This window comes from Leucopleurus acutus, assembly GCF_964270905.1.
Source record: "Leucopleurus acutus genome assembly, chromosome: 14".
NCBI classification, from domain to species: domain Eukaryota; kingdom Metazoa; phylum Chordata; class Mammalia; order Artiodactyla; family Delphinidae; genus Leucopleurus; species Leucopleurus acutus.
In genome coordinates, this window is record NC_139156.1 from 51,561,096 (window position 1) to 51,582,619 (window position 21,524).

Sequence of the window (21,524 nt, forward strand, 5' to 3'; positions counted from 1 at the left end):
AATCAAAAGAAAGCTGGATTAGCAATACTTATATCATATAAAATAGACTGTAAAATAAAGAATATTACAAGAGACAAGGAAGGACATTACATAATGATCAAGGGATCAATCCAAGAAGAAGATATAACAATTATAAATATATATGCACCCAACATAGGAGCACCTCAATACATAAGGCAGCTGCTAACAGCTATAAAAGAGGAAATCGACAGTAACACAATAATAGTGGGGGACGTTAACACCTCACTTACACCAATGGATCATCCAGACAGAATATTAATAAGGAAACACAAGCTCTAAATGACACAACAGACTAGATAGATTTAATTGATTTTTATAGGACATTCCATCCAAAAACAGCAGACTACACTTTCTTATCAAGAGCACATGGAACATTCTCCAGGATAGATCACATCTTGGGACACAAATCAAGACTTAATAAATTTAAGAAAATTGAAATCATATCAAGCATCTTTTCTGACCACAACACTATGAGATTAAAAATCAATTACAGGGAAAAACACATAAAAAACACAAACACATGGAGGCTAAACAATATGTTACTAAATAACCAAGAGATCACTGAAGAAATCAAAGAGAAAATCAAAAAACACCTAAAGACAAATGACAATGAAAACATGACGATCCAAAACCTATGGGATGCAGCAAAAGCACTAAGAGGGAAGTTTACAGCAATACAATCCTAGCTCAAGAAACAACAGACATTTCAAATAAACAATCTAACCTTATGCCTAAAGGAACTAGAGAAAGAACAAAGAAAACCCAAAGTTAGTAGAAGGAAAGAAATCATAAAGATCAGAGCAGAAATAAATGAAATAGAAACAAAGAAAACAATAGCAAAGATCAATATAACTAAAAGCTGGTTCTTTGAGAAGATAAACAAAATTGATAAACCTTTAGCCAGACTCATCAAGAAAAAGAGGGCGAGGACTCAAATCAATAAAATTAGAAATGAAAAAGGAGAAGTTACAACAGACACCGCAGAAATACAAAGCATCCTAAGAGACTACTACAAGCAACTCTATGCCAATAAAAGGGACAACCTGGAAGAAATGGACAAATTCTTCGAAAGATATAACCATACACAACTGAAGCAGGAGGAAATAGAAAATATGACCAGACCAATCACAAGTAATGAATTCAAAACTGTGATTAAAATCTTCCAACAAACAAAAGTCTGGGACCAGGTGGCTTCACAGATCAATTCTTTCAAACATTTAGAGAAGAGCTAACACCCATCCTTCTCAAACTCTTCCAAAAAATTGCAGCGGAAGGAACACTCCCAAACTCATTCTATGAGGTCACCATCATCCTGATACCAAAACCAGACAAAGATACTACAGAAAAAGAAAATTACAAACCAATATCACTCATGAATATAGATGCAAAAATCCTCAACAAAATACTAGCAAAGAGAATTCAATAAAACATTAAACGGATCATACACAATGATCAAGTGGGTTTTATCTCAGGGATGCAAGGATTCTTCAATATACACAAATCAGTCAATATGATACACCATATTAACAAATTGAAGAAGAAAAACCATATGATCTTCTCAATAGATGAAGAAAAAGCTTTTGACAAAATTCAAAACCGATTTGTGATTAAAATACCCTCCAGAAAGTAGGCATAGAGGGAACTTTCCTCAACATAATAAAGGCCATAAATGACAAAACCACAGCCAACATCGTTCTCAATGGTGAAAAACTGAAACCATTTCCACTAAGATCAGGAAGAAGACAAGGTTGCCCACTCTCACCATTACTATTCACCATATTTTGGAAGTTTTAGCCACAACAATCAGAGAACAAGAAATAAAAGGAATCCAAATTGGTAAAGGAGAAGTAAAACTGTCACTGTTCGCAGATGACATGATACTATACATAGAGAATCCTAAAGATGCCACCAGAAAACTACTAGAGCTAATCAATGAATTTGGTAAAGTTGCAGAATACAAAATTAATGCACTAATGATGAAAAATCTGAAAGAGAAATTAAGGAAACACTCCCATTGTCCATTGCAACAAAAAGAATAAAATACCTAGGAATAAAGCTACCTAGGGAGACAAAAGACCTCTATGTAGAAAACTGTAAGACTGATGAAAGAAATTAAAGATGATACAAACAGATGGAGAGATATACCATGTTCTTGGATTAGAAGAATCATTATTGTTAAAACGACTATACTACCCAAAGCAATCTACAGATTGAATGCAATCCCTATCAAATTACCAATGGCATTTTCTACAGAATTAGAACAAAAAATGTTAAAATTTGTATGGAGACACAAAAGACACTGAATAGCCAAAGGGGTCTTGAGGGAAAAAAACGGAGCTGGAGGAATCAGACTCCCTGACTTCAGACTATACTGCAAAGCTACAGTCATCAAGACAATATGGTACTGGCACAAAATCAGAAATATAGACCAATGGAACAGTATAGAAAGCCCAGAGATAAACCCACACACCTATGGTCAACTAATCTATGACGAAGGAGGCAAGGATATACAATGGAGAAAAGACAGCCTCTTCAATAAGTGGTGCTGGGAAAACTGGACAGCTACATGTAAAAGAATGAAATTAGAACACTCCCTAACACCATACACAAAAATAAACTCAAAATGAATTAGAGATCTAAATGTAAGACCAGACACTATAAACCTCTTAGAGGAAAACATAGGAAGAACACTCTTTGACATAAATCACAGCAAGATTTTTTTTGGTCCACCTCCTAGAGTAATGGAAATACAAACAAAAATAACCAAATGGGACCTAATGAAACTTCAAAGCTTTTGCACAGCAAAGGAAACTACAAACAAGACGAAAAGACAACCCTCAGAATGGGAGAAAATATTTGCAAATGAATCAACAGACAAAGGATTAATCTCCAAAATATATAAACAGCTCATGCAGCTCAATATTAAAAAAGCAAACAACCCAATCCAAAAATGGGCAGAAGACCTAAATAGACATTTTTCCAAAGAAGACATACAGATGGCCAAGAGCAGATGAAAAGCTGCTCAACATCACTACTTATTAGAGAAATGCAAATCAACACTACAATGAGGTATCACCTCACACCAGTTAGATTGGGTATCATCAGAAAATCTACAAACAACAAATGCTGGAGAGGGTCTGGAGAAAACGGAACCCTCTTGCACTGTTGGTGGGAATGTAAATTGATACAGCCACTATGGAGAACAGTATGGAAGTTCCTTAAGAATCTAGAAATACAATTACCATATGACCCAGCAATCCCACTACTGGGCATATACCCAGAGAAAACCATAATTCAAAAAGACACATGCACCCCAATGTTCATTGCAGCAGTATTTACAATAGCCAGGACATGGAAGCAACCTAAATGCCAATCCACAGACAAATGGTTAAAGAAGATGTGGTACATATATACCATGGAATATTACTCAGCCATAAAAAGGAACGAAACTGAATCATTTGTAGAGACGTGGATGGATGTAGACTGTCATACAGAGTGAAGTGAGTGAGAAAGAGAAAAAACAAATATCATATATTAACACAGATATTTGGAACCTAGAGAAATGGTACAGATGAATGGTTTGCAGGGCAGAAATAGAGACAGAGATATAGAGAACAAACGTATGGACACCAAGGGGGGAAAGTGGCGGTGGGGAGGGGTGGTAGTGTGATGAATTGGGAGATTGGGATTGACATATATACCCTAATATGTATAAAATGGATAACTAATAAGAACCTGCTGTATATAAAAATAAAATAAAATTCAAAAGAAAATAAATAAAGATAATTAAAAAAAAGAAAAGAAAGAAAGAAAAGCTGAGGTGCTCATGACCTCAGAGAACTGCTTGGACCCACCAAGTTGGAGAAACTCAGTTTCATGAAACGTCCTATTTTCCAAGCTTCCTTGACTTAAAGTGAAGAAGCTTAAAATATTATTCTACCAGGCAGCTTTGAATGCTAGTGATCTGGAAGAAAGAAGGAATATCCTATGCAGTGTCAACCTAGAACTTTTCATTGATCTATTTTTTTAAAAGTGTGAGATATCTATTTCAATATGTAGAAGACTTCAAAAATCATATATCAGTATAGTAAATAGATAACATCATAATTATTTGTCTGATTTCCTCCCTCTTCTACCTTCTGTTTTTGGTAGACCCATTGGATCCCAACCTCCCCACCCCATGATCACCACCACCACACAGACTGATGGTCAATCCTGACCCAGGCTTGGGAGCCAATGCCAACTAAACTTGGAGGGTCACAGGGGAGCACATCAGGGCACTTAAGTTACTGATTCATTAAACATCGAGTCCACATATTGATGGTCCAGCCCTGGTCTTGGACTAGGCCACTGAGTATGAGTGTCAAAGTGCAAATGTTCCTCTCTAGTTTTGGTAACAGGGTTCCTACCTTGACATTTATTCAGTGCTTTCTACCTTCCAGTCGAGAGAAATCAAGCTCTTCCTAATGATTTTTCCTCACCATCTTCCCCTACCTTTAACAAGTATACTTGTGCATGTGCGCCCATGCACACACACGTACCCCACACACAGAAATACAAGGGAAGGAAAGTGGGGGGCGGGTAGAGAAAGAGAGAGAGATCCTAATCCTCAATCCATTTTTACCTTTTAAAACCTGGTAAAACCCACTTAAAATTTTAAAAAACTTTGTTTAAGCTCGGCAGCCCGGAACCGGCCTCGGAACAGTGGCGGGACCTGAGGACTCTAGCCCTCCCGCCCCATGGAGCGGCCCCCGGGGCTGCGGCCGGGCGCGGGCGGGCCCTGGGAGATGCGGGAGCGGCTGGGCACCGGCGGCTTCGGGAATGTTTCCCTGTACCAACATCGGGAACTTGATCTCAAAATAGCAATTAAGTCTTGTCGCTTGGAGCTAAGCACCAAAAACTGAGAACGGTGGTGCCATGAAATCCAGATCATGAAGAAGTTGAACCACGCCAATGTTGTAAAGGCCTGTGATGTTCCTGAGGAATTGAATTTTTTGATTAATGATGTGCCTCTTCTAGCAATGGAATACTGTTCTGGAGGAGATCTCCGGAAGCTACTCAACAAACCAGAAAATTGCTGTGGACTTAAAGAAAGCCAGATACTTTCTTTACTGAGTGATATAGGATCTGGGATACGATATTTGCATGAAAACAAAATTATACATCGTGATCTAAAACCTGAAAACATAGTTCTTCAGGATGTTGGTGGAAAGATTATGCATAAAATAATTGATTTAGGATATGCCAAAGATGTTGATCAAGGAAGTCTGTGTACATCTTTTGTGGGAACATTGCAATATCTGGCCCCAGAGCTCTTTGAGAATAAGCCTTACACAGCCACTGTTGATTATTGGAGCTTTGGGACCATGGTGTTTGAGTGTATTGCTGGGTATAGGCCTTTTTTGCATCATCTGCAGCCATTTACCTGGCATGAGAAGATTAAGAAGAAGGATCCAAAGTGTATATTTGCATGCGAAGAGATGACAGGAGAAGTTTGGTTTAGTAGCCATTTACCTCAACCAAATAGCCTTTGTAGTTTAATAGTAGAACCCATGGAAAACTGGCTACAGGTGATGCTAAACTGGGATCCTCAGCAGAGAGGAGGACCTATTGATCTTACTTTGAGGCAGCCAAGATGTTTTGTATTAATGGATCACATTCTGAATTTGAAGATAGTACACATCCTAAATATGACTTCTGCAAAGATCATTTCTTTTCTGTTACCACCTGATGAAAGTCTTCATTCACTACAGTCTCGTATTGAGCGTGAAACTGGAATAAATACTTGTTCTCAAGAGCTTCTTTCAGAGACGGGAATTTCTTTGGATCCTCGGAAACCAGTCTCTCAGTGTGTTTTGGATGGAGTTAGGGGCTGTGATAGCTATATGGTTTATTTGTTTGATAAAAGTAAGACTGTATATGAAGGACCATTTGCTTCCAGAAGTTTATCTGACTGTGTAAATTATATTGTACAGGACAGCAAAATACAGCTTCCAATTATACAGCTGCGTAAAGTATGGGCCGAAGCAGTGCACTATGTGTCTGGGCTAAAAGAAGACTACAGCAGACTCTTTCAGGGACAGAGAGCAGCAATGTTAAGTCTTCTTAGATATAATGCTAACTTGACAAAAATGAAGAACACTTTAATCTCAGCATCTCAGCAACTGAAAGCTAAATTGGAGTTTTTTCACAAAAGCATTCAGCTTGACTTGGAAAGATACAGTGAGCAGATGACTTATGGGATATCCTCAGAAAAAATGTTAAAAGCATGGAAAGAAATGGAAGAAAAGGCTATCCACTATGCTGAGGTGGGTGTCATTGGATACCTGGAGGATCAGATCATGTCCCTGCACACTGAAATCATGGAGCTACAGAAGAGCCCCTATGGACGACGTCAGGGAGACTTGATGGAATCTCTGGAACAGCGTGCCATTGATCTATATAAGCAGTTAGAGCACAGACCTTCAGATCACTCCTACAGCGACAGCACGGAGATGGTGAAAATCATTGTGCATACTGTGCAGAGTCAGGATCGGGTTCTCAAGGAGCTGTTCGGTCATTTGAGCACGTTGCTGGGCTGTAAGCAGAAGATTATTGATCTACTGCCCAAGGTGGAAATGGCCCTCAGTAACATCAAAGAAGCTGACAATACTGTCATGTTTATGCAGGGAAAGAGGCAGAAAGAAATATGGCATCTCCTTAAAATTGCCTGTGCACAGAGCTCTGCTCGGTCCCTTGTAGGATCCAGTCTAGAAGGTGTAACCCCTCAGGCATCAGCATGGCTGCCCACAACTTCAGCAGAACGTGAACATCCTCTGTCATGCGTGGTAACTCCTCAAGATGGGGAGACTTTAGCACAAATAATAGAAGAAAATTTGAACTGTCTTGGCCATTTAAGCACTATTATGCATGAAGCAAATGAGAAACAGGGCAACAGTATGATGAATCTTGATTGGAGTTGGTTAACAGAATGACTTGCCACTTACTGACCCAAACGTATGAAGTTGTTGCTGCAAATGTTGGAAATTTGTTTTTCTCTTATGAAACCATTCTTCAGACACCCATCAATGGAAGAAATGACTATGATCAGAAACTACACATGATTTCACAGTGCAATATTTTGACTGGGTAATTTTAACCTCTGAACAGATAGAATTTAATGACTCAGTGGACTTGTTTAAATACTACAGCTACTTAGGAGCATAGTTGGAATCCATTTGTCTTCAAACTTGATAAAACATTACTTATTTAACTTGACTATCTTTCAACATTTCACTTTTGGGCATAAGGCCAAAGTAATGTATACAGAGAAGAAAATCTCAACTAATATGTATTCTAAGTAAAAATTGTTTGCCTGTGTTTCTGTGGAAGAGACTGTTTGCAAGTAGAATTGTACTTCTTGAAGAATAAACCCTACCTCCTTGTGTTGCACTCAACAGTGCTTTTCCCGGCATCATAAGGAGTTAGTTTAATCCCATTTTCAATTTCAATCCCAAATGCACATTTGACTGTATCCCTTTCCTACAGAAGGGATTGTGCATCTGTGCCTTTAATACCAGTTGATTCTTTCAAATCTTGTTAAGTGTGCTATGTGTATATGTATTTAAGATGTACATTTAATAATATCAGAGAAAAGATGCCTGTTAATTTATAATGTATTTGAAAGCTTATCTATGTTTTCATTTGTATAAATGGGTCTTTTGTTTAAGGAATCTTTCATGTCTTGTCATATAAATTTATAAAGGTCTGTACTCCCGATCTGTAATTCCAAAACGCAAAAAGCTCTGATAACAAGGTTTTTCATAAGTTTGCTGACAGAATTCACCTGCTTGCACATCCAACGTGAACTGACATTGAATCTATCCCATTTAGTGTGAATATTCTTTTTTTTTTTTTTTTTTTTTTTGCTGTAGAAATATTAACGTGTTTGCTTGTTTGGGGGTAGGGTGCTGCCACAGACCCTGCCTGGGGTTTATGTAGTATGGCATATGCACTGAATTACCTTTCTAAAAATCTGAAAATTTCATAATTCTGAAACACCTGGCCCCAAGGGTTTCAGATAAAGGATTGTGGGTCTATCATCTGTTAAATAATTTAGAAGGTGTTACTTGTTTAAAGAAAAATGTGAAATTCTTTTGTATTTTAGACAGTTTTTCACTTTGTGTATTAAATAATTTTTAAATTTAAAAAAAAATACTTTGTTTAAAAGCTTATTGGATTCTGACTGCCTGATCTAGATCTATATTTTCTTTTTCAATATTTTCTTTTTCAATCCCCCATTCTTTCATATATACATTTAAATATTAATTCCTCATTTATTCACTAAAGCATTCTTTCATTCATTTACTCAAAAATTATTTATTAAGCACATACTGTGTGTCAGGCATTGTGTTAGGCATTAGAGGTAACTCTAACAGGAATACCGTCCCTGCTCGCACAGATCTTTCCAAGCTAGTAGGGGTTAGAGACAAAAATAATTGATGCAGTATGAGGACCTATAGTAAGTTATAATCCAGACTTTGGAGACAGAGTTTGGAAGGCTGGGAAAGCTTTCTGTAAAGTGGTAACAATCCTCAGATGATTCTGAAATGAGAGTAGAGATTAGGCAGAGGATGAAAGATGGAATGGGCACTTGCTAAGTGGGGAAGGGAACAGCAGGGTATACTAGACATAGGAAACAGCATCTGTAAAGCCCATAGTGAGAAAGAGAGCATGTAGTAGTAAAGCAACTGAAAGTCATTCCACACGACAGGCATACAAGGAGCATGGTTGAGGGTTGAAGGAAGGGAAAAAAACACATTTGTATTTCAGAATAACTTTGTTCTGTGGAGAGTGCACTGGAAGGGAACTGACTAGATACAAAGTTAGTAAACTGTTACAGAAGCTGTATTATAAGTAACATTTCTCTGACTAGACAAGAGGTAGGTAAACTAAAATGAAAACTTTGATAGATGTTTAAGGACAACTGAATCAACTGGATTTGACAGTTGGATGGGAGAGAGAGAGAGAGGAGTCAACAATGACTTTTAGGATTGCAATTTGAGCAAATGAATGGATGGTGGTGTCATTCATCCAGAAGAGAGTGTGGCACAAGATAGAAGGGAATGATGAGTTCAGTTTGGTCGTGTTGCATTTGAGGTGTTAAGGGAACACCTGAATGCAGGTGTCCAGTAAGAAGTGATATGCTCATACTTGGCATATTTTCACTGTGGTGACGTTCCAGGACCTCCTGTCCTTCAATATTTCCCCCACTTAGATGGATCATGTTTGTCTATGACTATATTCTCCAGACGACATACTCTGTCTGCAAGACCACATGACCTCTATCATCTGCAGGTGGATCTAAATCTCCAGGACCTGGTCATCAAGCTGAGAGTGGATCTCATACTCCCAGAAGGACTTCAATACACAGGACCTATAACTGTTTCACAAATGAGAAAACAATTTCTCAAAACTGATCTGATGCTAAAATCTCTTCCTGAAAGAGAGGCATAGTTAGAGAAATAGCCTTAGCATAAGAGACACTGAAAGAATTTGAAGAATTGAATCAGTTCAGATCAATTCATACGGTTTTAAAGGCTCTGACATTTCAGCGCCACTCTATACTCTTAGGCTATCTATTTGGAAAAATACCAAGTAAAAATTACACAGTAAAACCCCAGTAAGTAAAAAATTCCAATCTGAGGATGAAGAGTAAAACTGTTCAGGAGGATAATTTCAAAAATGATAGTTTTATTCAATGCATAAGGACTTGATTAATACATAGAAAGTATCTAAATAAACTAATTTTTTAAAAATTAATTAATTATTTATTTATTTGGTTGTGTGGGGTCTTAGTTGCGGCAGGCGGGCTCCTTAGCTGCAGAACGTGGGCTCCTTAGCTGTGGCATGTGAATCTTAGTTGCGGCAGGCATGTGGGATCTAGTTCCCTGACCAGGGATCGAACCCAGGCCCCTTGCATTGGGAGTGCGTAGTCTTATCCACTGTGCCACCAGGGAAGTCCCCAAAGAAACTAATTTTTTAAATGAAAGGATAAATTAATGAGCTGACAAATAGTGATGATACTTTATATTTATCTTGAAATCTATAGTTTAAAAAATACTTTCATGTCCATGAAATTATTTAAATCTCTGAATCATAGAACTTCAACAGCAGCCGCTATTCTCCAGATCATTTGGTCTATGTTAGAGAATCCCATGTAAACCTATAATCAATTTATCAACACTCAAAATACATTCTGCCTCAACTAAACCACATTCTCTTAAACTGAATAATTACTTGTTGGGAGTTAAAGAAGATGAAGAGTAATTATCTTGATGTCTGAATTGGTTGAATACTGTTGTCAATTTTCCGTAATAAAATGTGGGAGATGAAAGAAACACAAAGAATTTTTCCCCAACAAGAAAATTTATAAAATAAAGAATGATTTAAATGTTCTCCCTTTAACTTATTTATAGTTTTAAATAAACATTTCAATTTAGAAAGGTTTTAGATTTATATCACAATTAATTGACTGATATTGATATAATATTATTAATTAAAGTCTATGCTCAGATGTCCTTAATTTTTCCCTAATGTCCTTTTTCTCTTCCAAGATCCCATCCAGGATGCTGTGTTATATTTATGAGTCATGTTTCCTTATGTTCCTTTGGGTTATGACAGTTTTTCAGATTTTCCTTGTTTTTGAGGACTTTGACAGTTTTGAGGATTACTGTTCAGGTATTTTATAGAATGTTCCTCAACTGTGATCTGTCTGATGATTTTCTCATGATTTCTGGGAGGAAACCACAGAGATAAAGTACCATTATAATCATTTCACATCAAAGGACTTATCACTACTAATGCTAACCTGGATCACCTGACAGGAGGTAAAGTTTGTCATCTGTCAGGATTCTCAACTGTAAAATTACTCTCTTTTTCCTCCCTTTATACAGTAATCTTTGGAAAAGTCACTACGTGCAGCCAACATTTAAGCGGTAAATAGTTATGACCCCCCTCTTTAAACACAGAGTAGCTACACAAATCATTTGTAATTTTTCTGCCAGGAATCTTTGTCTATTCTCCACATTTAATTATTTATATCACTACACATAAATTTTTACTTTATACATTGGGTTATAGTCTGGTACAATTTTATGTATTTTGTTGCTCAAGTTGTTCCAGCTTTGACAGTTAGGAACTCTTTCACAAGGCTTCTGGAACACTTTGATATACCCATATTGTTGTGGGGAGTTTTAAAATTTTCCAAGTGCTTCTTTACTTCCTGGTGCTACAAGGTGTTGTTCCAGGCCCATTTTGTATACTTCCTGCTCTAGTCCAAAAATCAGCCATTTCTCCAAGGAATGCTATTTCCAGTAATAATTGGAGAACAGTATTAGAAACCAAGCTCTGGGTTCTTGGTGTGCTTATGGCTGATGCAATGTTATTGCTTCTAGGTCCTCTCAACTGACAGAGTAAAGATATATATGTACAGATACTATTGCAGGCATGCAATAGTGTATAAACATACATACCTACCTACCTACATACATACATACACACACAAAAAAACAAATACATAAATAAATGTTTCTATACATAACCATCAGTTTTATATATATATATAATATACATATTAACCTAAATATGAGTTCCTAGTATTTTAGCCAACTCTAATTTATTACCGCATGAATCTTTCTAGCTTCCTCCCTTTATTCATCTGTAGCCTCTCCCTCCGACAGCTAGAAATCTGGCTCCCATGAGCTACCATCTATTTATTTAAATGGTCAGTTATACTACACATGTATAGGATTTCAGAATTGCACCTCTGTTGGGGAGAAAGACTTTATCAATGAGGGTACAGTTACTTCTACGTGGTTCCTTTAGCCTTCAGTTTTACTGACTCTACTCATTTTCAGTTACTTACCCTCACCCACCTCCTTCAGTGAAATTGTTTCACGTATTTGTAATATATTTAGTTTCTTTTGTCACATTCTGCATTTGTTCCGGGGATCCTCCAGCCTCCAAAACAATTATTTTTAATTTGCCTATATTAAAGTTCACTATGCTCTGAAGCACTATGGGTTTTGACGAATGCATTATGTCACATATTCAACATTACAGTATCATACAGAATTCTACTTACACTGTGCTAAAAGTCCCCTGTGCTCCAATTATTCATCCATCACTTCTTCTCAAAATCCCTGGCAGCCACTGATCTTTCTAAACTATCTTTATAGCTTTGTCTTTTCCATAATGGCATATAATTGGAATCATACAGTCTATAATGATGGGCACCTGTCATTAAGTTTGGAAAGTTCTCAGCCATTACTATTTCAAATATTTCTTCTTCTACTCCATTTTCATTTTTTAGATCTTCTGGTACAACAATTATGTGTATATTACGTCTTTGAAATTATTTTATAATTTTTGAATGTTCTGTTATTTGTTCTTTTGAGTTTTTTCTTTTGCATTTCAGCTTGGGAAATTTTGATTAACCTTTCTTGAAGCTCACTGACTCTTTTCTTGATCATGTCAAGTCTACTGAGGAGAATATCAAGGGCACTCCAATTCTGTTAGTGCTTTTATTTTCTAGCGTTTCCTTTTTACTCTTTCTTAGAAGTCCACCTCTTTGCCTATATTCCCTATCTGTTTTTGCATGCCGCCTACTTTTTTATTTAGAGGCTTTGACATTTTAATCATAGTTACTTTAAATTCCCTGTCAGACACTTCTGTCGAATCTGAGTCTGGTTCTTATGCTTGCTTTGTCTCTTCAGACTGTGTTTTTTATGGCTTTTGTTTGGCATGTCTTACAGTTTTTTTTGAAAGCTAGGCAATTTATATCCTATATTAGGAAATGCATAAATAGGCCTCCTATTTGTGCAAATCTGGCTAGAAATTGAGCTTTGTTTACTGTTTTCTTTATCTACTGGTGCCAGAGAATTCAAATTTCTCCAGTGTCCTTTTTTTGTCTCCCCTCTTCACTATGGGTTTCTCTAATCATACCTTTTCACAATGAATCTGTATCTTTCAGCTCTTTCAGCTGTAATTCGCTAGTATTATACTGGGGCCGCGTTTGTGTGGCAGTAAAGTGTAGAGTAAAGATGTGTTCTCTGATCAAATGATTAAATTTCAGTCTTTTAATGGGCCTGTGTCTCTGACCTGTGACCATCACAGCATTCTTCTTATATAGATGCCTCCTTTCTCGCTCACCTCCCTTTCCAAGACAGAAAAGCCAGAGCAGGCTGGAGACAAAACTCAGGTCAAACTTTTCACCCTGGAGAGTGGGCCTTTGTTATGGAGAAGGCTCTGCGTATAACCCCCCAACGATTATTCCTCCCTCTGCTGGAGCCATGAGGAGATCTTCCTTGGATCTTCACCAGAAGAACCTGGTGGCATTTCTGGAAGTAAAGCCCAAGAAAGTATGGAGGGCCTCCCTAAGACTGCAGCCCCCAGGAGTTTCTCATTTTCCTGTTAATCCACACGCAGCCTCCAGCAACTGGTCAAATTTACCATCTAAGAAATCCTTCCAGTGATAGCTCTAGTGTCTTCTGTCCCAGGTAAGCACGTCTCAGCTGTGAGTCTCTGAATTTACCTGTCCCTCCAGTCCTTTGTGTGATAGCCCTGCAAACTCAGCTGGCTAGTGAATCCCAGAAAAATCATTGAATGGCAGTCTGTCCATGTTTTACTTGTTATAAGGACTGGAGTGACAACTTCCAAGCTCTTTACATGCTGAATCTGAAACTAGAAGCTTCCTATTTGCGTTTTCAAAGAGGTTTATATCCTCTATTCAGACCCATCTTTGGCTCTAGTACCTATCTGCACATTTTCTTATTCTAATATCTCAAGACAGCAATTGCAGAAATCTGTGTTTGCATTCTGTCAACTTTAGAACTCTCCAGAAGTGAGGTTCATTTCTAATTGAGCAAATATGGAGATTCTCAACTAGCCAAAGCATAGTCATATGTGCTAGGATGGATATTCATACAAAGTACGACATTCTGCACCTAATTTCAAATTTGCAGACACTTCAGTACAAGTCATTCAGAACGAGAGATGCATCTGCCATGAAATACACTGACGGTGCCTTTCTTTCCTACATGTGAATATAATGAGGTTTTCATAATGTTTTGTGCTTCTACACATTTTTTTTTCCCTAAAGATCATCTGAAAAATGTATTTCAAAGCTGAGAGAGGAGGGAGACGCAAGAGGGAAGAGATATGGGAACATATGTGTATGTATAACTGATTCACTTCGTTATAAAGCAGAAACTGGCACACCATTGTGGAACAATTATACCCCAATAAAGATGTTAAAAAAAAAAAAAGCTGAGAGAGGCAGAGTCTTAGAAATTTTATTCATATTACAGTAGCAACTCAGCGACCGTGTGTGGGAGGATTAGTCTTCTTTATCACACCCATGTTTCCACTATGAATGTTCTTCATTCCCTATACACTAAATCACCATTTGCTTATTTCACTCTGATGTCACTCAGTGCAAAAATTCAGAACGTTAACAGGCAGCCAGGAGACTAGGTTAGATGTGGCCTCAAGGAGAAATTGAGTTGCTCTCCTGAAGCAGGTCTCCGTTGACTGCCAATCTCAGGGTTTGCTGCAGTCCAGCACACAAGTTTGTACAATGTTAAGTGTGCATTACCTGGGACTGAAGAACAGTGGTAGTTTGTCATGTCAGTTAGGTAACTTTCCCATTCTAAATGTTGATGCTGCTTTAAGCAAATGGAGATGCCTTTCTCACATCTCACTTTTAACAGGGACACACACACACACACACACACTATACGAGGCTTGTCCACCAGAGAAAAAGCTTACTGGGGCCCAGTGAGTGGGTGAATGACTTCGTGCCTGCCTGAATGCTATGACTTCGGAGATAGAGGACAGTTCAGGTTGCTAGATAAAACACAGGACGCCCAGTCAAATTTGAATTACAAATAAACGCTGAATATTTTTTAGTGTTACTACCCTATATCTGGTTGCCCCCTTTTCCCTTAAAATAATTCCACCTGAAGGGCTAGTAGTTTCTTCTCTAAGTATTCAGCTTTTCTTCCCATATCTAGAGACCAAGTTGACAAATAATCCCCTCATGGAAAGGAATCTCAGGAATCAGAAAGCCATAACTGATGGATTACAGGGCTTTTTCTGAGGGCCACGAAGGCACTGGGGTAGGCTTCTGTCACAGTGGAAACTAGACTTCGAGTCCTCTCCAAGAGCAGGTCACAATGTCCACATCCGTTTAGCAATTTGCTCCATGAGTTGGCAGAATGTATTCCTATTGCTATTGGCTGACTTTGCGTAGCGTTTTAGAGGTGTGGAAATAAAGGTCCTCTTGCTAAGAACTGACCATGTGCCAATGACTAAGCACTTAAATGACACAATGCCAACTAATCCCCACAGCAATCCAGTAGATCTGTGTCACTCTCCCCTTTCCCACCTGTGAAATGAAGCTTCCAAGCAGTCAAGGAAAGTCACACTCATACAATTTCACGGCTTAAGTGTTTTAGTTCATTTCCTTTCCAGAGTTCAGTCCTATACAATCATCTACACAGAGATCAAAGCTGGGACAGAGCAAGGCAAGGACAGAGACAGAGCCCACTATGGGTGAGAAGCCACCAAGATAGGGGAGCCAGGCCCTGTAAAGACATTTGGAGAGGAAAAGATACCACAAAGATCTAAAGGCCCCAGGTCTCACCAGCAATAATCAGGTGTTGGAATCTCAGCACCATTCAGAATCTGAAAGATCTCCGGAGTATACGGAATTCCCATAAAGGAGAAATAACTTCCTCCCCCAGCAACCCTCATGTGTCAGGCACCGTCATAAATGGTATTTATTTGACATTTTATTTAACCTTCAAAATAACCTTGTGGTCTGTGAATTGGTTGCACGCTTTACAGGAACACAAGGCTCAGAAAGATGAAAATACTTGCTGACAGTCTTCTGGTGAGGAGGGCACTGAACTGGGATTCAGATTCAGGGCTGTTTAAAGCCTTTGCTCTTTCCACATGCACCTCACTGCTTCTATGAATGGTTGCTACCCATAATATATGGAAACCTACTCCTGAGTGTGTAATCTTGCTGAGTTAAGTAGCTCGGCCGTTTATTTTTAAATCAATCACCGGTGATTAGAGTATATTTCAGCGGGGAAAATGTCAACTTTCAGTTTCTTAGTTTGCCACATGATTTTTAAAAAACTCAGGGAAAATTATATGTGTATATTCTTTAATTTCAACCCAATACAAAGGGGCTAAGCTGATCTCAGGTCGAGGCTAGGACTCTAGGCTTCATTTACAGCCTAGTTCAGAGTCACGGGCAGGGGACTGGTTTTGTTAAATTCAGTCTGAGACACCAAGTTTTGAATTTTGCTTAGAAAGTCTTAGAGTTCAACTCCAAGACTTAGAGGCAGCAGAAGACTTCAGCAATAGAGTTACTTAGGAAGTTAATCTGGGGTATCTAAGATGTTGTGAGACGTACCAGAAATATGGCCCAGCCATGAACCTAAGCACTGTGAAAGAAGGTGAGGTTCCAAGACGGTCAGGAATTGGATGTGAGGGAAAAGAACAGGTGTCAGAAAGGCAGCATGATTATGGCTAGAGGGACCAGCTATACAGATGCACCACTTACTGGAGATTAAAATAGGAAGTCAGCCATCCATCCATGAGGCACACCAGGCTCTGCACAGGGGTGGGAAAGTACTCTTCCTAGTGAGAGCCTAGCCAGTGTGACTTTCCTACCTAGACTGCCACTTCTATTTAATTTCTGTGCCTTTCTTGTGAAGCACTCTTCATAGCCCCAGATACTCATTTTGGTCAAGATGTCATATTCACAGTAGAGTTACTAAGACCTCAGCCTGAGTTCGGAAATGATAGCTCTGTGAGCTTGTTCACAATATTATGGAATCAGGAACAGCACTGTAATTATTTCAGTTCTCCTCCAGTGGGCTAACATTAGGCCCACATTTAATTTTCTCCCACCTTATCAAATTCCTTACTGACAAAGCCTTTTAAAGCTCAATTAATTCACCAATATGATTACATTCTCTGAAGAACATATAAGCATCATTGCTCTGTAGAGAGGCTTTCTCAGTATTCTCTACTGTCAGAATGGATCCTTGAACTGGAGAAATTCCAACTGTGATTCAAAGGGGAGAATTTACAGTAGTGCAGTTAATTTTTATGGTTCAAAAGTCATTTTAAAAGATGTTATTGATAAGATCCTTACACTGTTCAGTCATGTTTAGTAGGCATGTGTTTACTCATATCTCTGAGTAGAGGAGAATTTTTCCTGACTATAAAGGTGGCTGACTTGAGATAAAGTCTATAGGAACGTTGCCACAGTGCTGCACAGAAATTCTGATTTTTGCCCTATTTAAAGAAAAAAAATGAGAATAACAACAAATAAATTGTAACAGAACTACTCACATATTAAGGATTTTCTTTTATCCATTTCAAAGTCTTATATAATTGGAACCAAGCCTGATTATACATAATTTTGCATAATTATCTCTCTTTAAAAAGGGGGGGGCACTAGATCTGGAACTAGAAACAACCTTATTCAGGGGATCTCTAATACTGCAATTTTATGACTTTTTTTTTTTTTTTACTAAAATATCTTCATTTCAGAACAAGGAGATAGATATTTGTTGAATATAAAAGATCAGAGAAATTAAAATATGAGAACAACTGGAAATAAATTTATATATTCCCCAACATTTATGATAAAATTACCATCTTCCCATTTTAGGTTCAGTGAATATCATTTAAGGTGCAGAACCAGCCTAAAATGGACTTCGTGAATTAACTGCCTAAATATATTCAGATTTGCATATGGCATATTTAAAAACAGGTTTATCAGATTAGCCAAAATTCTGCCAGGGAAATTTTGCACGTGCATTTTTTCCCTTTGAAGTACAGAGAAATTCACTCAATTGTATTATCACTATAGGGACTAGAAAATTCATTACATTATTTAAGCCTTAAGAGAATATGCAAATGCAACATCACTGTGTGCTAAGAATATTGTTTATTAAAAAGATATAAAGTTTTGGGGCTTCCCTGGTGGTGCAGTTGTTGAGAATCTGCCTGCCAATGCAGGGGACATGGGTTCGAGCCCTGGTCTGGAAAGATCCCACATGCCGCGGAGCAACTAGGCCCGTGAGCCACAACTATTGAGCCTGCGCGTCTGGAGCCTGTGCTCCGCAACGAGAGGCCACGATAGTGAGAGGCCCGTGTACCGCGATGAAGAGTGGCCCCCGCTTGCCGCAACTAGAGAAAGCCCTCGCACAGAAACGAAGACCCAATGCAGCCAAAAATAAATAAATTAATTAATAATAATAATAAAAAGATATAAAGTTTGATTTTCAAACTTTTTTATTTTATTTATTTCAAATCTGAGGTTTTGTAGATGGTGTTTCACTTAATCATTGTCAAACAAATTATTCCTAATTTTTATCAATTCATATTTGGTTATCAAAGGCATGTCCATAGACTTTCCAGTTTCCTCTCTGATAATGTAAAGAACTTGGAAGGCATTACTCTCATCCTCCCAACAGAAAAAAAGCTGGGCAAAGTAGAAACGCACAACTCTTCTTAGAGCCATCAGAGAATTGAGGTCATAAGGAAAATTGCTGCTGCCTTAAAAACTGGAGAGACAGGTGAATACAGATAATCACAAGCTTGCCAGGATCAAAAACCACCTGCTGGAGCCAGAAACTAGTAAGAACACTTAAATTGTAATAGACTAATAGCTGGAGACTGAGTGTGGACTCACCTGAGAGAGAAAAACTCCCAGTGATACAGCCTTAGAGGCAATTTTGTGAGATTTCCCTACAGGAGACCCTCCAGGTTCTCACTGTGAAGACTGGAGAAAAACCCTCTCATGTATCTGACAGGGGGAGAGAAAAAGTTACCATTTTAAATACTCCCAGAGTGTTCTGTTAGCCTTGACAAAGGATAATCCTCAGAGAAAACTATTGTAACAGAGCCTATCCAACATGAGAAATAACCAACTCTAGTCCCCTCTAGCCTTTGGCATGGGGAAAGGGAAATATCCATTTATAGACCCCTCTAGGCTTCCTGTCTCACAAGATTTAGATATGACAGAGATTTCTGAATTATCAGATCAAGAATTTAAATTAACTGATTAATATGCTAAACGTATCTAATGAAAAAGTAGACAACATGAAAAAACAGATGGGCAATACAGGCAGGAAAATGGAAACTCTAAGAAATAGAGGAAACATTAAAGAAAACCCACTGAAATAAAAATGAAAAAATGTCTTTGATGGACTTAACAGTTGACATGTTCAAGGAAAGAATCAACAAGCTTGAAAATTGTCAATAGAAACTTTACAAACTCAAAAGTAAAGAGAAAAATAATTTTTAAAACAATATCCAAGAACTGGGGAACAGTTAAAAAGGTGTAACATATACAATGGGAATACCAGAAGTAAAACAAAACAAATGTACAAAAAATATTTGAAGTAATAATGACTGAAAATTTTCCACAATTCATGAAGGACACAAAACCACTGATCCAGGAAGCTCAGGGAACACTATGCAAGAAAAATACAAAAGAAAAAAATCTACATTAGGTATATCATATTCAGTATACCCAAAATCAAAGTCTTGAAAGAAGCCTGAGGGAGGGAGGGGAAACATTTTACCTATAGAAGAATAAGGATAAGAATTATAACATTCTTCTCTTCAGAAACCATGGAAGCAAGAGGAGAATGGAGTAAACATTTAAAAGTGTTGAAGAACAGCAGAACAAAAGTGAACCATCACCAAACAAGAATTCTGTATCCAGTGAAATTATTTTCCTATAATGAAGTAAAAATACTTTCTCAGACAAACATTAAGAGATTTTGTTGCTAGTAGAAGTGGCTTGCCAGAAACATGGGAAGTTAATTCAGGGAGAAAGATCTACATAAGATAAGGAAAGGAAGAGCTCCAGAGAAAGAATAAAAGAAGGTAAAATACCTTTTTTTTTCTTATTCTTAATTGAGCTAATGGGTAACTGTTCAAAACATAATGATTATAGCTCATTTTAAGTAAAATGAATAACAGTGATATTATAAGGGAATAGAAGGACTAATTGAGAATACTTTGTTACCTGTAGTATTCATGAAGCAGTAAAGTGTTACAGTTGACCCTTAAAGAACGTGAGGGTTAATCCACATATAATTTACAGCTGGCTTTCTGTATCCACAGTTCCTCTGTATCCACGGATTCAACCAACCACAGACCATGTAGTACTGTACTATTTACTACTGAAAAATATTCTCTTATAAGTGGGCCCAGGCAGTTTGAACCAGTGTTGTTCAAGGGTCAACTTGAGAGTATTTGAGAGTAGACTTATCCTAGTTGTAAATGTATATTGAACTCTAGGGCAACCACTAACAAACTTTAACAAGGAAGTATAATCGATGTGCTAAGAGAGAAAACAAAAATTGCTAGCACGTAAAAAACTTAGTTAGAACCAAAGAAGAGAGAGAAAGAATGGAAGGAAAAAGAAAAGAAGAATAAAAAAAAAAATCAATGAACAGAAAACAGTTATAAATATGGTAGATATTAACCCAAAATTACATAAAAATCACTTTATATATGAATATGGTAACCACACAAATTAAAAGAAACAGAGTATATGTATTTAAAAAAAATCAAGATGAAACTATGCATTGTCTTTAAGTATACTGCCACACATAGCTTAAAAGTAGAGGAGTGGGGCTTCCCTGGTGACGCAGTGGTTGAGAGTCCGCCTGCCGATGCAGGGGACAGGGGTTTGTGCCCCGGTCCGGGAAGATCCCACATGCTGCAGAGCGGCTGGGCCCGTGAGCCATGGCCGCTGAGCCTGCGCATCCGGAGCCTATGCTCCACAACGGGAGAGGCCACAGCAGTGAGAGGCCCGCGTATCGCAAAAAAAAAAAAAAAAAAAAAAAAAAAAAAAAAGTAGAGGAGTGGAGTTAAATACACCATGCTAAAACCAATCTAAAGAAATCTGGTATATAAAATAAGGATGCCTATTCCCACCATTTTTATAACATAGTACTCAAAGTCCTAGCCAGAGCAATTAGGCAAAATAAACTAACTAACCAACTAACTAAATCAATAAAAACCACCCAATTGGAAAGGAAGAAGTACAACTATCTCTATGTGCAGATGACATAATGTTATATATAGAAAACCCTAAAGACGCCACCAAAAAACTTTTAGCACTAGAAAATGAGTTTAGTAAAGTTGTGGGGTACAAGATCAATATACAAAAATTAGGTGTGCTTCTATACACTAACATCAAACTGTCAGAAAGAGGAGTTAAGAAAACAATCCCATTTATAATTGCATCAAAAATAAAATACCTTGGGATAAAATTTAACCAAGGAAGTAAAATATCTGTACGCTGAAAACTACAAGACACTGATTAAAGAAACTGAAGAAGACCCAAATAAATGGAAAGATGTTCTTTGCTCATGGATTGGAAGAATTAATATTGTAAAGTGTCACACTACCCATAT

General features: G+C 37.7%; 2 protein-coding genes across 8 annotated transcripts in view; one reads left to right on the forward strand and one right to left on the reverse strand.

Annotated features, from left to right (window-relative positions):
• The window catches only part of NRG3 (neuregulin 3), a gene marked incomplete at both ends in the record, with an annotated part of 1,058,987 nt that overhangs the window by 63,913 nt on the left and 973,550 nt on the right, over window positions 1-21,524 (reverse strand). The gene's annotated exons all lie outside the window — the stretch shown is intronic.
• LOC309971052 (inhibitor of nuclear factor kappa-B kinase subunit alpha-like) lies at window positions 4,761-8,091 on the forward strand (the record flags this gene model as incomplete). The annotated part of the gene is given in 2 exon segments (XM_082853837.1): window positions 4,761-4,922; window positions 4,926-8,091. Coding segments are annotated over 2 exon segments (2,232 nt in total). The 3' UTR covers window positions 6,996-8,091.